This window comes from Lolium rigidum, chromosome 6, assembly GCF_022539505.1.
Source record: "Lolium rigidum isolate FL_2022 chromosome 6, APGP_CSIRO_Lrig_0.1, whole genome shotgun sequence".
In the NCBI taxonomy this organism is placed as follows: Eukaryota; Viridiplantae; Streptophyta; class Magnoliopsida; order Poales; family Poaceae; genus Lolium; species Lolium rigidum.
Window position 1 is genome coordinate 103,175,576 of NC_061513.1, and position 14,421 is coordinate 103,189,996.

At 41.9% G+C, this 14,421-nt stretch overlaps 1 protein-coding gene across 1 annotated transcript; it reads right to left on the reverse strand.

Annotated features, from left to right (window-relative positions):
* Positions 1-10,859: 10,859 nt before the first annotated feature.
* On the reverse strand, positions 10,860-14,293 carry LOC124666983 (F-box/FBD/LRR-repeat protein At5g56420-like). Its single transcript, XM_047204315.1, has 3 exons — positions 11,814-14,293; positions 11,587-11,727; positions 10,860-11,368 (listed from the first exon to the last, which is right to left on the reverse strand). The coding sequence occupies exons 1-3, from the start codon at positions 12,621-12,623 to the stop codon at positions 10,973-10,975; spliced, it is 1,347 nt and encodes a 448-aa protein (XP_047060271.1). The 5' UTR covers positions 12,624-14,293; the 3' UTR covers positions 10,860-10,972.
* Between the last annotated feature and the right edge of the window lie 128 nt (positions 14,294-14,421).

Genomic DNA, 14,421 nt, shown 5'->3' on the forward strand with positions numbered 1-14,421 from the left:
CTCCAACTACTTGATGAGCAGCTTCAACCATGAGTCATGCTCTCTTGATTTTCCTGGCAGAGGAAGCATTCCAATAACAGATGAAGTTGTCAAAAAGGTTCTTGGTTTACCATTGGGAAAATATCCTGCTCTATACACAAGTGGATTCCGAAGCTACTTCATTTGTTATGAATACCCTTGGTTTCGGCAATGGCAAGCAACCAAAGTTGACAGATGTCGAGACTAAGCTGAAGGCGATGGTAAAAGGCGATGATTTGTACTTTATGACATGGGTGATGTATGTTGTCTGCTCTGTGTGTCGATTTGTGATCACTATCCTCATTGAGACAGCGAAGGCAAAGGGAGTTAAAAATCCATGCAAAGCTTGCATGGCATTTTTGGACGTGAGCATATTTAACTTCTGTACTATCAACTTGTATTATATGTTACATCTCTTTCTATTTTTTCATCTGCTTCTTTTTGACATGCATATTCTTTACATTGACTCACTGGATACTGAAGATGTCAATGTCGAGTCAGATGGTCCAAGAATATGTGCCTCGGGATAACAAATCGGCAACTCAAGCTATCGAACAAGACTTGAATGATGACGGGTCTTTTGGAAGATTACCCGTAAGTTACTTCGAAGATTTCATGCATTTTTACTTCTTTTTTATCTTGTTCATTTTTAACTAATTTTCCATGTTTCCTTCCTCAACCGAAGAAATGTTTCAGGACCACTCGGTGTGTTGATGCTAAGCACACCCATTATGATTGAGAACTTCGTTAAGGCAAATGCGCCTCGGATTGCGGAGAAGAAGTAAGCTCAACCACATCACAAGCATTTTTCCAACTTTTTAAACTCGTTTCTTACCATGTTTCCCTACATCCTTGTATTCTAACTATGTATATTGTCTTCTCGAAAATAGGAAATCTCAAGGTATAGGGAAGCTGCACAAGAGATGTATAGCGAAATTGATGTAGCAATTGCAAAGTTCTCGATGAAAGTTTCAACCATTAATACTCGCTAAAAACGGAAGAAATCTTCAATCAGATCTACACCATCTTCAAGAGGTCCAACCGAGAACAAGACTCGACAAAGCAATTTTCGGGAGAGGAAACCGATGGTTCGGATTCCGATTACCAAGTCAACTTGTCTCGGGTTTGAAAGCGAAAGTGAAGGCGAAGGAAGCAAGGAGAATGCATATGGCAAGTGATTATGATGATTTTGTCTCGTGTTCCCAGGAAGAGGAAGAATTGCAATCAAGTTGTGCAGCAGAAGCGTCAATCAGATGACTTAGGAAGAAATGATGAGTTACCTTGCAAGGTGGTTCAGTCACATGTACTCAAAGAACTGACAAAAGCATCAGAAGTGGTTTTGCCTGCACCACAACTACTGGATGACAACGTAGCTCGAACAACGAATGACACAACTTGTAAGCTGCCAAGGCCAAGCAAACTCAAACAAAAGAAGAAGATCAAGGCTGCCAATGTGAACTCCGATGCAAGCATCCGAACGGATGATAGCACCGTAAGTAGTTTGTGTTCCACAACAAAGATCAAGACACCGTTGGTGCAACTAATGTCACAACTACGAAGATGCCAAGGCCAAGCGAACCCAATGGAAACAAGAAGAGGAAGTCTGCCGATGTGAACTCCGATGCAGAACCGTCTAACAAGGCGGCAAGATATGTGAATCTTCCTCAGGAAACCAGAGGGACACCATTTGGGGATTGCGCACAAGAATCTCACGGCAATGAGTTGCAAGTGGAAGAAAAGGTTGCCATATCTGCTCTGGAAAACTTGAGAATGTATGCTTCTGATTCACAGTCAAGTAATGATCTTATTGGATGTGAAGTGAGTGCACATCCAACTACAACCGAGTCACGAACACTTGCATTACCAGGAAGAGGATGCTTGAAGCAAACCGAGGATCGGTCATCTCGTGCATGCCATCAGGAAAGTAACAACTTACTGTCCAGCTATAGACATGTCTGATGCGAGAACCATTCACGCCAAGTTGACTGATGCCCCTCTCGAAGGATCTGTTGCATCTGCTGTTCATCCTGAAGATGCATCTCTTACAAAGAAATCAGTGTCTTGGGCAGCCGACGCAAGTGGTCAATCTTAATCAACAGTGCATACCACCTGTTCATCCTATCAAGGACTTGCATACTGCCCAAGAAAATGAAACTACAACATTACCTTTGATTACACCTATTCTGTAGAAGGGAAGCCCAACCACCATTGCTAGGAGGCCTGTAACCAGATCAATGTCTCCATTGAAGGCAGCAAGTTCTACCAATACTGATGTCATTCCAGCTACTGCATCAAAGTCGTGTCCGAATCCAATGTTTATTTCCGGAGAAAACGCCAATGTAGAAGAAGGAAGATATAGTCCTCACACTCGGAAATAACAACAACGACACTACTACTCCTGGTAGCCATGGAAAGTTTGAAGTGGCGACTAGCATACAAGGGAAGAAAACATTCGGCCTACTCGATGACACGACAACAAAGAAGCTTGATTTACACATCACTGCATACAAGGACAGACAAAGTTTATGGCTGCCCGGGGAAGCAGGATCATTTGATCTGGGGTTTGATAGTCCAAACAAAGAAAATGATAAAGGTAAAGAAGAGGTTGTCACTGGGCTTCCCGTGATTACTTCAAGCAATGAGGATGAGTTCTATGGACCAGTCGAAGATTATGAAATGCTTGCAGCCATGGTGGGTGAGAAGTATTTCCCAACAAGCAGCTCGCACTTTGAATGTTACTTCAGCTTGAGGACACCGCAAAGCGAAAGTAACTTCTCGAACATGTAACTTCGGAGGGAACATCCGAAGAAACTCCTATTCCTCAGGCTCACAAGAAAAGAGTAATAAAGCCAGCAAAGACGCAGCTATCTCCATATGTTCAGCACGGCAAAAAAACTGAAGAAACTATTACAAAGGAATCAATTGACATGTACAACCGAATATGTATGCGTGGATCGAAACAGAAGACACATCTGAAGGGTCACCTGATAGTTGATTATGGAACATATTTTGTTCATGTCCCAGATTTTGCTGATTCAGTCCAACCTGAAGGTTGGATAAGTAATTCGACTATGGAGGTTGGATTACATGTTCTCTCTAAAGAATTGGAACCAGAGAAAAAATGTGTGATGCCTCTCATCATAGCTGTAAGTGTTACATATAAGAACCCCCTCACCTTTTTAATATCCATGTTTAGTAACTCAAAGCCATTTGTAACTAGGTTTTGTCTGTAGCTAACCTGTATACCTCTCATCAAATGTAACTCTGTTAAATTTTGAGAAGTAACTCTGTTAAATGTAACTAACCTGTATACATACGGAAATTCAATTCGGCTCCCGGGTGCATATGCTCCCTATACCAAAAAATTATGTTTCGAACTGTCAAAAAAATTTGACAAAAAATTCTACATGTACATCTCCCTAATATACGTGTGTTTGTTAAGTTTCGCGCGAAATCAATATTTTTTGTGGTCTATGTAAAAAAGAGAAAATTTGTCTTCTGAAAAGCCTTATTTTAAGCATTGATTTTTTTCTTTTTTACACAAGCCACACGACAAGTCGATTTTTCATGAAAAGACTTTATGAGCGTGTAACATGTGAAGATGTATGTACTAATTTTTCGTTTCAACTTTTTTGAACTTTTAAAACATGTGTAACATACATTTCAAAATAAAGGGAGCATTTGCTCCCATGTGCCAAAACACCACTCCCGTATACATATGTTTTTCAAAGTTACACATCTGTTTTAAATTTTGAGAAGTAACTCTGTTGAATTTTATTATGTACATGATAACATGTTATCATTTTTTAAAAGATCATAATAGTATCATTTTAGGCTACTTCAAATCCTGATCTATTTTCTTGCTATTCTTGCTGACTAGAACAAATTGCGAGACCATGCCTTCACCGGCAAGGACATTAAGAGGGTGTTTTCATTCACAGAGAATAACCGTCTTGACCACAAAGAGCAGGTTACATAAACTACTTTTTTCCCTCCACATAGCTGTTTGCTTTGTAACTTCCAACTGTGTTGACAGAGTTACATATGCAGGTCATGTTTCCTATACTACAGAACTTATCTACTATCGACGATCCAAAGTACTTTTGTGGACACTACTACCTAATCAACCTCAATCTCAAGGCTGAGAGGTTCGAAATTTTTGATTCCTTGAGGAATCTTGGGGACAAGAAGCTCAAGAAAGATAGTGCAATCATAATTGATTCTGTTAAGACTCTCTTGGCCAGAAACTACAAGCTGTCAAATGTATCAATTCAAAACTACGAAACGATTTACATTCCATCTCCTAAACAACTTACAACGTAAGTTACCCCATATTTTCTCTCTTTTTGTCTACATTTTTTCGGACATTTGCATTCTAGCAAAACTTCAAAAACTAACACTGTTTTTGCATTTCCTTGTTGTTGTAACACACGTTAGTTGTGATTGTGGATACTCAATGTTGAAATGCATTGAGTTATGGGATGGAAGAAAGTTGGGTCATTTCGACCAAAAGGAAATGCCACTATACAGGATGCTATACAGCTTCAAGTGGCTTGACTGGTGGGAGAACAAAATTTCATGGCGAAACAAGTTCAAAGCCAAAAAATGATAAGTTTTACAAAATGGTAATTCATGTAATGTTTTTTCCCAAATCATTTTTGTGTCTTCTATTTATGCAAGACAACACGGTTCACCGAGTGTTATGCTTCTGGTCATACATTGCAAATCAACATATATATCTTTCACTTGGGAAACACAAAGTAGTTTTCAGTAAACTCAATACTAGAAAATGAAACACAAGTAAACACCACTAATCTAAACACCCTGCATCTTCGATCCATATGGCTCAAGCAGTACAAGAAATTTTTCTGTCCAACTTTTGTTTCTACTTCTCATGTGCTGACACAATTTTTTACTTCCTCATCATTGGAAAAGCTGAATAATTGGTGTCTTCTCTTTCATTGCAATCTTAGATGGAAAATCTCTTGGATTATGCAAGCTTGAGCCACAAATTGTACATTTTGTTGGTTTTGCAGGTTTAAGATGTAGTCCACTCTTCTTCCTCTTCTCCTCTGGCCTCCCTTTTGTTACTGTCAAAGGTGGATCCCTAGCTTTCTTGTTTACATGCATATTATGTTCAGCACCAACAGCTTGAGCTGCTAGGATTTTCTCGTAGTTTCAGCATGTTCTCGCACATGGAGGAACTGTTTCCTTCCGCTTCTTTTTTCTCTTCAATGCATCCGCCGCTTGTTTCTTCATTGCCGCAAATTCAGCTTCCATTGCACGCATATGTTTCCTAGCCACTTCATCTGTTTTTTCTCGAAGCACATGCATTAACCGCTAGTTTTGCGAAATCTTTAGTGAGGTTACCATAGCGAAGTAACCTCATTTCCTTCCTAGACAATTTGCCCGCCGGCATCTGCTCGGGTTCGACTCGAGGAATACGTATGTCGGGAGGGGAATTGACCACCTAGGTAGAATGTAACGTTCTGGCATTACTTCTACTTTACCAACAACAGACATAACCTTTATTATATGGCAACAAATCAACCCATCTCTAGTAAATTTGCAGCATTCACAACTGTATTCGTCTTGCTCCAGATTTGCAGTTATCCTGTAATTTCTTGCTCCATAACCAAACACTGCATTTCTGATTGGAGAAACCTCAAACAATGAAGAATTAATTTGATGTATGTTGGAGGATGTAAATTTCTTCAACTCAAGTTGAAATCGCCTGAATATGGGTAGTGTGTATATGGATAGTACTTGCTCCTCCATTGGAAAGTCACACCAAGTTTTTAGAGTTTTGTCCTCACCCATAAATTCATGTGAATCTTCGCAATATCTATCCTCTCTTGTAACTTCATGTATGTTTGAAGAAACGTAGCAGGCTTGCATTTGGATCAACATATCTCTTCAGAACTGCATTGAATCCTTCACTGCGAGCAGTAGTTTGTAGGAAAGGGAAGAACCTATCCATAAAGTAAGCTGGGGAAAATTTAGCTCTAATTTCATATAGGTAAGCAAGGTCTGTGTTGTCCGATACACCAAGCCTCTCAATCATCTCTCCCCATCGGTTCTCAAACTCGACAGTGTCGGCTGTAGTCAACAATTTCATTGAACTCCCTTCGTAGTTCCTCATGCTTCGCCATGAAAGGGCCGAGAGGGGATCCTTGTGCATTTTGCATTATATGCCACCGACAGCTCCTATGGCACGAGTTAGGAAACATTTCCTCGGATGGCAGTAGTAATAGCAAGCATCCCGGTCGTTGATGATATTCAGAGGGTGTAAACCACCCATAGCATCCAGGAACTGCTCAAACAACCAGACAAAGTTACTTATCTTCTCATTCCTCAAGAAGCCACATCCCAACTGGATTGTCTGCCCATATCTGTTAATTCCAATAATGGGTGCACACGGCATCTTATAAGCGTTTGTCATGTATGTAGTGTCAAAGGATATGCAGCCATTGTAATTCTTGTAAACTTCTCTAGTGGGTCCATCGACCCAAAATATATTTTCAATCCTGTCCTCACTATCAAGTTTGTATTTGTAGAAGAAATTTGGATCTTCTTTCTTCAGTTCAAAGTAACTAAGAAGCTCTTGTATGTCTTTCACATTTTGCTTCTCATCTATACTTGCCATGTAGTTGCTTATTGTCTTCGTGTCATAAGGAACTGCTTTTCCTGTTCCATAAAGCTCAGACATGATGTCCATTATTCTTCCTGCTGAGAGGTTCACACTGTCTAACAGATCAATGAACTTCTTTTCTTCTTTTGGTATTTTCTTGTGTGATCGTAAATACTTCTTCAAACCAAGCTTCTTGATAGTTTCATGAGTGTGCTTCAATGAACTGTGTTACTTCCCATATTGAACCCTTCCTTTTTACACGCATTTTTGCTTGACGAGCTTAGTCCGTATCGTGATTTCTCTCGTTCCTCAACTTCACCGCCTCGCCTCTTCCTTCTCTCGAATTAGTTCCGGACTTGTTGCACACAAACAAGTACTTGTCCTTCGCTTGTCCAATACCGAATTTCTGGAAGAACTCATCTTCATAGAGAAACCAACATGTTCGGCATACCTGTTGTAGTGCACTTTAGCAGCCTCCCACGTATCAAATTTCATCCCTAGGTATGGTTTACGTGGTGCAAATCCTTCTGGCGTTGACTGCACCTCACCATCACTGCCACTTTCTTCACTAGACAACGTTTGACCAGTCGGAGCACCATCAGTAGTATCATCTACTGACATGAATCCGTAATTAGCACCAGTACCATCTACTGATGCGCCTTGGACTGGTGCTTCAGTTCCATCTGGTTCAATGAAGTCATCATAGCCAGGCGGATGGTTCAGGTCAATACCATGCAGGTTAAACCAATCCATTGCCTGCAAAGAAGAAACAAGTTAAAACATTTTTTTGTTACTTCACCCATGTTTGGCATCAAAACAAAACAGCAAAGGGCAAATTACTTCTTCACATTGTTTGATTAACAAGCATCGCTCATCTGTTAGCTTTATACAAGTACTGTTTTATGGTTCTTACACCCTAATTTTCTTTCTTTTTTCATGCGGATATCATTCATGCCTACATCGGTGTTCCAAGATATCATTCATGTTTGTTTTACTCGGTTGAATACTTCCCGCTCGTCTACAAGATCAACACAACCAGGTTCTCAGCTTGCACCTCCTCGATGGCTTCTACAGAATTCAAAGGCCATCAACTAGATTACTTCCTGAAGGCTAGAATGTCAAGTAGATTACTTTCCTGAAGACTTCTACTGACTTTGGTACAGACAACAACTCAGCAGGAACTGTGAGTAACATGTGAGTTCCATCCAGTATGTAACTTTTTGGCTGTGGTGGATCTGGATGGAACTGCTACAACTGGATGGAACTGCTAGATGAATACTAGTAGTACTGGATGGAACTGGATGAATTTGAATCATGTTTTTGTCTTTGTTTACCTTTCTTACTTCTCTGGGCGTCGTCCAGATGAAGTAGCTCCTGTTGTGTTACTTCCTGAAGGATCTGGGGATCAATTCATGGAGGTTCTAGGGTTTGCCTCCCCTTCCTGCTGCCTCCTCTTGCTGCTGGCGTCGGTGGAGCAACAAGGGAGGAAGAAGAACCCAGATCTGGTTAGGTAGGATCCTTTTCTATAGCTGCTTCCGTCGAGACAAAGTAACGTGGGTTGTTTTCTTCGTTGTTTTAACGTGGGCTGTGTGGTCCCATCATTTCCTTTTTGGGAAAGAAGAAAAAACGCGTTTTGCCCCTAATGGGTTGTCCGAACTGACCACCGGGGTAGGCCCAATAGTGGTTGACCACTGTGTAGTCAATCCCAACAAAAAAAGCACCGCACATCTTCATCGGGTATAGAGCCCGACCTATTTTTTTCTATTTGTTTTCGTTTTGTGTTTATTCTTTTCCTTTCTTTTTTTATTTATTCTTCGGTTTCTTTTTTTTTCTTTTCTGTTTTTCCAAATTTGAGATTTTTTTTAAAAGTAATTTTTTTAAAGGTTCAAATTTTATTGTTTTTAAATTTTGAAAAATAATGATATTTGAAAATGTTCATTTCAGAAAATTGTTCAAAATTTGAAAATATCAAAATTCGAAAAATGTTCATTATTCGAAAATGCTCAATCTAAAAAATCTTCAAATTCAGATTTTTCAATAAAATGTCTAGATTCTTGAAAATTTTGCTTTAAAGAAAAGTTCAGATTTAAAAATCGAGAAAAAACAAAATAGAAGAACTAGAAATAAAAAAATACGAAAAAAATAGAAAAAGCGAAAATAGGCTAGCCCACGTGCCGACCTAGCTAGGGTGCGCGGTGGGTCGTACACTCGTACACACCGACCAGGTCGACATATAGGACCCCCCTTAAGCATTGTCTGGAGAAGAGAGAGGATGGTCCTTACTATGAAGGATGGCAATGGAGCGGGTTTGGACGGATATAGCAAAACCAGATCCATGCCCAAATCCATCAGCCTCACTCGGCCCCTCCCACGAAAGTATCTGGGCATGGATGTCGCTCCAAATCCAAATCCGCTGGATACCCGGATATCCATGGATATCCATGCCCATAAAATTTCAGTAGCATTTCAACAATATTTCACTTGCATTTTTCAGCAATAATAAGCTAACATGTATATTTTGGTAGCATTTCAACATTATTCCAGTAGCATTTCAACAATAATTATGTTGACAATTCATAGGAATATCAAATCAATAATATATCGATCACATAGTACTTATAATATGTCAAATCTCACACAATCACACCATACAATAGTTGTCGCATTTCAATCTCACGGAACATATATAGATAGTGCTTTTTATTAGAAGTTTCCAACGCAACATCTAATGCGTTAAAAATGTTGAGTTCAATCTTGGATTATTGTAGCCTCATTCTTAGGTGACAATGGTTCATTGACATCCTACAATTTAAAAGGCGCCAAAGCTTAGCAAAGTGACATATCAAAAGAATAAATAATTAAATCAAGTAAATAAGAGTTTTTTGGACAGTACCATTTCTTCTTGTTCATCTTCAACAACATTCTGGACAACAAGGAGATCACCATGAATATCACCTAATACATTTTCAAAAAATATGAAGAACTTAGATTTCATATTGCACAGTAGTTGGAGAACATAGTGGGAATGTAGAAATGAATTACCTAACATGTCCGCTTGAGACCATGATTGCATACACATAAGAGCTTATGCTATTTTTGGTGCAAGTCTACTACAATGTGCACTAATTAATCTCCCGCTAGCACTAAAGACACATTCCGATGCGATTGAAGTGACGGGAATAGCTAATATATCATGAGCAATCATTTGCAAAGTAGGGTACTTAATACCTCCAAACTTTCACCAACCAATGATGTCTAGTTCTTGTGTTCGAGGGAGACGGTCATCTTCCAAGTAAAAGTACAACTCTATGCGCACTTGGGAAGCGGAGGCAGCATGCTTTGAATTCATATAGTCATCAAATACTCATAAACTTCATCCACACCACCACCACCAATAGAAGTACTTTCAATATTTGACATCGCAACATCGGCAGGTTGTTGATAAAGATAACATTAGTTTCCTTATCTTTGCAACTTCTTTGACCGCATGCTCATATCCATACAAGTTTTGAAATAAAGCCTGCAACATTATAACATACTAACATAAGAAACTATAAGAAGTAAGAACATGTATGAAAAAATATCAACAAATGAAAACTCCGTACCAGCAGTATGTGGATCCTAAACCGTGGATCAAGGACGGTTGCAATAGCCATGAGACCACGAATAGCCAAATCCATGGTCTCGGGCAGAGGACGGCCACGAGCCTATTAGGTGTGGTCTCCCTCGAGCTTCTCGAGAGAGTAGTGGAGCTCGATAAAGTGGGTGAGCTCGAGAGAGTGAGGAGGCGGTCGACTTTACATCGTTCATGTTCCTTTTCTGCGAAGGGTTTCCAGAAAAAAAAAAAGTGATAGGATTTCCTTTTCTGCAAAGAGTGAGGAGCCCCTTTTGTATGTTTGACACAGAAAGCCACGATTCAGGGTTGTCTCAGGATATTTATGAATATCAAAGTGTTGTTTGGACTAATCAAAAATGTAGTATTCCTTCAGTTATACCTGTGTTTGCAGCATCCACGTTTTGTGAGACAATATACATGTAGAAGGAGAGGTTGTTGAGTTGACAGAATGACGGCACATGCGTGGACTTACCGCAGAAGAGTAACAAGAAGACCTAGAATTTGGAATCACCCATATGTGAAACAATGATGTCTTGTTATTGCGTTCGGTATTATCATGTTGTAGTACATTATGATATCCCTGATTTGTTTTGAATTTCATGAATTATATATGTGTATTGAGAAATTAAATTTGAGGAGGCACGGGCATTTGTACTAGTTAACTTAAACGCCCCAACTCTTGCCACATAGTAGTAACAAAAGACTCATTAAACATCATACATGTCACGATAGTAGTCCCTTTGGTAACGTTCATCGTCGCAATGTTCATGATGGTTTTCCGCCAGCGGTCTCTTGAAGAACTGGAAAAGAGCGTCTTCCGCGGCCCGGCCGTCGAGGCACAGGAGCTTCTTCTGCTTCCTGACCCATAGTTCACTCGGAGGCCCTCCGTAATCTTCTTTGCTCTTATCATCCATGCAGTGGAACTCCATGGTCTTGAGGAAATCGCTCCTCCGGTGAAAGAACTTTGCCATCTCCATCTCCCACTTATGCCCCCGGAAAACTTCGAACACCACCTTCTCTAGGTGGTTCAGGATGCAAGGGATGGGTCGACGCATCTCCCACGATCCAGGCGCAGTGAATTCGACCATGTACGAACTGTCCCTCTGTTACAAGAATTTTAATCATGATACATTTGATGCGAATTTGGGCAGACGGATTCATGTGGCCCAGATAGAGATAGATATAAACAGTTCAATTGACCCGACAGAATAACTTACTTCCTCCGATCCATATTAATTGACTTCAATATGGATGTATCTAAAACTAAAATGTGTCTAGATACATTCATATAGAGTCAATTAATATGAACCGGAGGGAGTACCTTGATGTAGAGCGTCTCCAAGTGAGGAAACAGCCTGAGCAGCTGCATAAACCAGGTGGTGTACCCCTCCTTCATGTAGCTCATCTCGACGGCAAGTGTCTTTATCCTTGGCATAAGAGTCTCAACACGCATTATTTCCCCCTGGATATGCATTGATTCGAATGATTAGTAATACGTATTTGCAGAGCAAGCAATTGCAATGGCCAATTTCTGACTGCTCGAATTACCTTGAAGATGGTGTCTCCGATGCCAATCTCGTTGGACATGCCGAGGTAGCCTAAGAACTCCAGCTTTGGCGCGTACACGACCTCGATATGCACCTTTCTTTGGTTCATGAGCTTGTCGACCACCCGCTCCAGGTTGGGAGCGTCATCGATGACGAGCTTCTCGAAGTCGCCGGTGCTGTTCAGGACCTTGAGGCTCCGAGACCGGAGACGGAGGCTGTCCAACCTGCCGGTGAATTTGATGGTCAGGTGCTCCAGCACCGTGCACTGCGAGAGCAGGGAGTTGATCGAGTTCTGGGAGATTCTGACGTCGGACAGCTCGATCTTTGTGAGGCGGGCGAGGGACGCGGCGGCGGCCTCGGTTGTGTCAGGGAAGGTTCCGTTGATCACGTGGAGGCGTCTCAGGGAGGAGCAGGCGAAGAGGGATTCCGGGATCGGCCGCCGCTTCTCGTCGAATCCGAACCAGAGGGAGAGTTCTTCGATGCCGCGGTTCGACAGATCCCGGAGCCAGACGTCGACGGCGGCCTTGTCCTGGGGGCGGAAGAAGAGCATGCCCGTCCTCAAGGAGAGTACGGGCTCGTCGGGGTAGGCGGCGAGGATGGAGGTGACGGCCTTGACGACGTTCCGGCCGCTTCTAGTGAAGGCTCTGAAGTTGAGCAGAGTGGACGGGAAGAGGTGGCGCCAGCGAGAGGAGAGGATCGAACACCTCGCCGCTTCGTCCATACAGAGCCTGGAGAGGATGGTCACGAGGGTACTGTCCGCGAGGTTGCTGATGCGGTCGCGTGAGAGATCGGTGCCGACGGTGGTCGCCATGTCCGGCGATTTCGTAAGATACGAGGTGTTTCTGCGCCGGCGGCGGTAGGTCCTAAAGAGTTTGGGGGTTTTCTCTTTTGGACGATGATGAGTTGATGATCTGTCTAGTCTAGGACTCCAGGTGACTTACTAGGTATGACCATGAGTCCATGACCGATCCCTCCTAGGTTTCTAACTCGGCTGATAATTGTGGCTTTGTTAAAACAAAATTTGATGTCATACCGGTGTTTTGTTGATGCTAGAGAGTCTTTATTAATAGAGAGATACGTAAAGACAGCAGAAAAAATACAGGCATCGTGCGGGAATGGCAATGCATTTTTTCTGTAGGGATTAACATTGCACGAGAATAACATGCTACATACCAGCAGCAGAAAATTGAACACATGACTAGTAAATATATTCCAATTAGAATCCATTTGCGAGAAATAAATTTCTATGTACGGGCTCAAATAAATATAACTTGAAAGAATCATCGATTCGTTATCCTCCTCAAAGCAGGCTATTGCCCCGCTATATTAATATAGGACACCACCGATACAACATTGGAACCATTACTGGAGCAAACAACACAAGCATACCCAAAAGAAAACATAAAAGAAAGAAAAGAGAAACTAATGTCGAAAAGGTCGGATGAAGAAAACGGGAATGTCTCGCAACCGCGCCCGCTGGATAATTCTCACCACGCTCCTAGCACTCTGAAGCCCCGCGTACCAAGCAACACCTTCAAGAAAGGATGCGACGATGACGACGCTGCTGCCCGGACTGGTCCTACGGTTCCCCGTACACGCAAGGACAGGGAAACATGGGTTCACCCAACGCCCTTAAAGAAGGAAGATTGGCGCCTGCGGATGTCACTGCGTCAATGTCGGCAAAACCGACAGGGATTTCTCCCGACCCTCGCAACCCTGCCGCAGAAGTTTCATCGTGCTCCACCACACTCGCCGCCCACCACCACGTGCCACCACGGCCTTGCAAGCACCCCCGCCGTCTCACCGTGACCAACAAAACAGGGCCAGCACGAACAAGAACGGCTAACCAGGAGCGAGAGGCAGCACATATCGATTTGTTATTAAAAGTCAATATAAAAATCTGTACTTAAAACTTGGGTTTGAAGAACATTATTATGGAGATTTTGGGAACATGCATCTTATCATGGAGATTGAAGCTTACAAAGTAGCAAAGCTAGGGACTGTAGGCATGTCCGAGAATTGTACGGGTTCCCATGGGATTCTTTTCGCTGAAATAAAGTACAGGTCCACAAAGTTGGTGGCCTGGTGGGGGTGTTTTTGGATTGTTCATGGTCAGCTCAACAACGGTTTTAAGCTATAGCTATTTAGTTCAGCTAGGAAACTTCATGCCAAGCACGTCCTCGTCGATGGTCCCTATCACAAGCAGCAAACAACGACCGGGGACTGGTCATTTTAAACCAGCCCGAATGGTGATAGGAGCACCACTGCACCAGGCTAGAAACAACGAACGGGAACTGGTCATTTTAAACCAGCACAAATGGCGATACGGTGATAGAGCACCAGGCCTTAAAAGTTCAATACAGCTTGCGAAAACAAATCGGTCTCAAATTTCAAGCATTGGATACGTATTTAAAAGATGGTGCAAGGTATCAAAATTACCTACAGAAGGCAAGGCTCAGTTTGCGTCTGTTGTTCTCATTTTATAATCCTCTGTTGAAAATTAGGCATGAAAGTAGGCTTAAACAGGTCAAACAAACACTAAAATAGACAAAAAAAAACAGGTGGGGCAAACAGGATTATGTTAATCCACCGCAATATCAAACGCAGCC

Excerpts from the sequence above, each read along its gene's own strand:
- LOC124666983 (XM_047204315.1), bottom strand. The coding sequence starts at position 12,623 with ATGGCGACCACCGTCGGCACCGATCTCTCACGCGACCGCATCAGCAAC. Across the intron at positions 11,728-11,813 it reads TCGGAGACACCATCTTCAAG|GGGGAAATAATGCGTGTTGA; the intron begins GTAATTCGAGCA and ends ATGCATATCCAG. Across the intron at positions 11,369-11,586 it reads TGGAGACGCTCTACATCAAG|AGGGACAGTTCGTACATGGT; the intron begins GTACTCCCTCCG and ends TTCTTGTAACAG.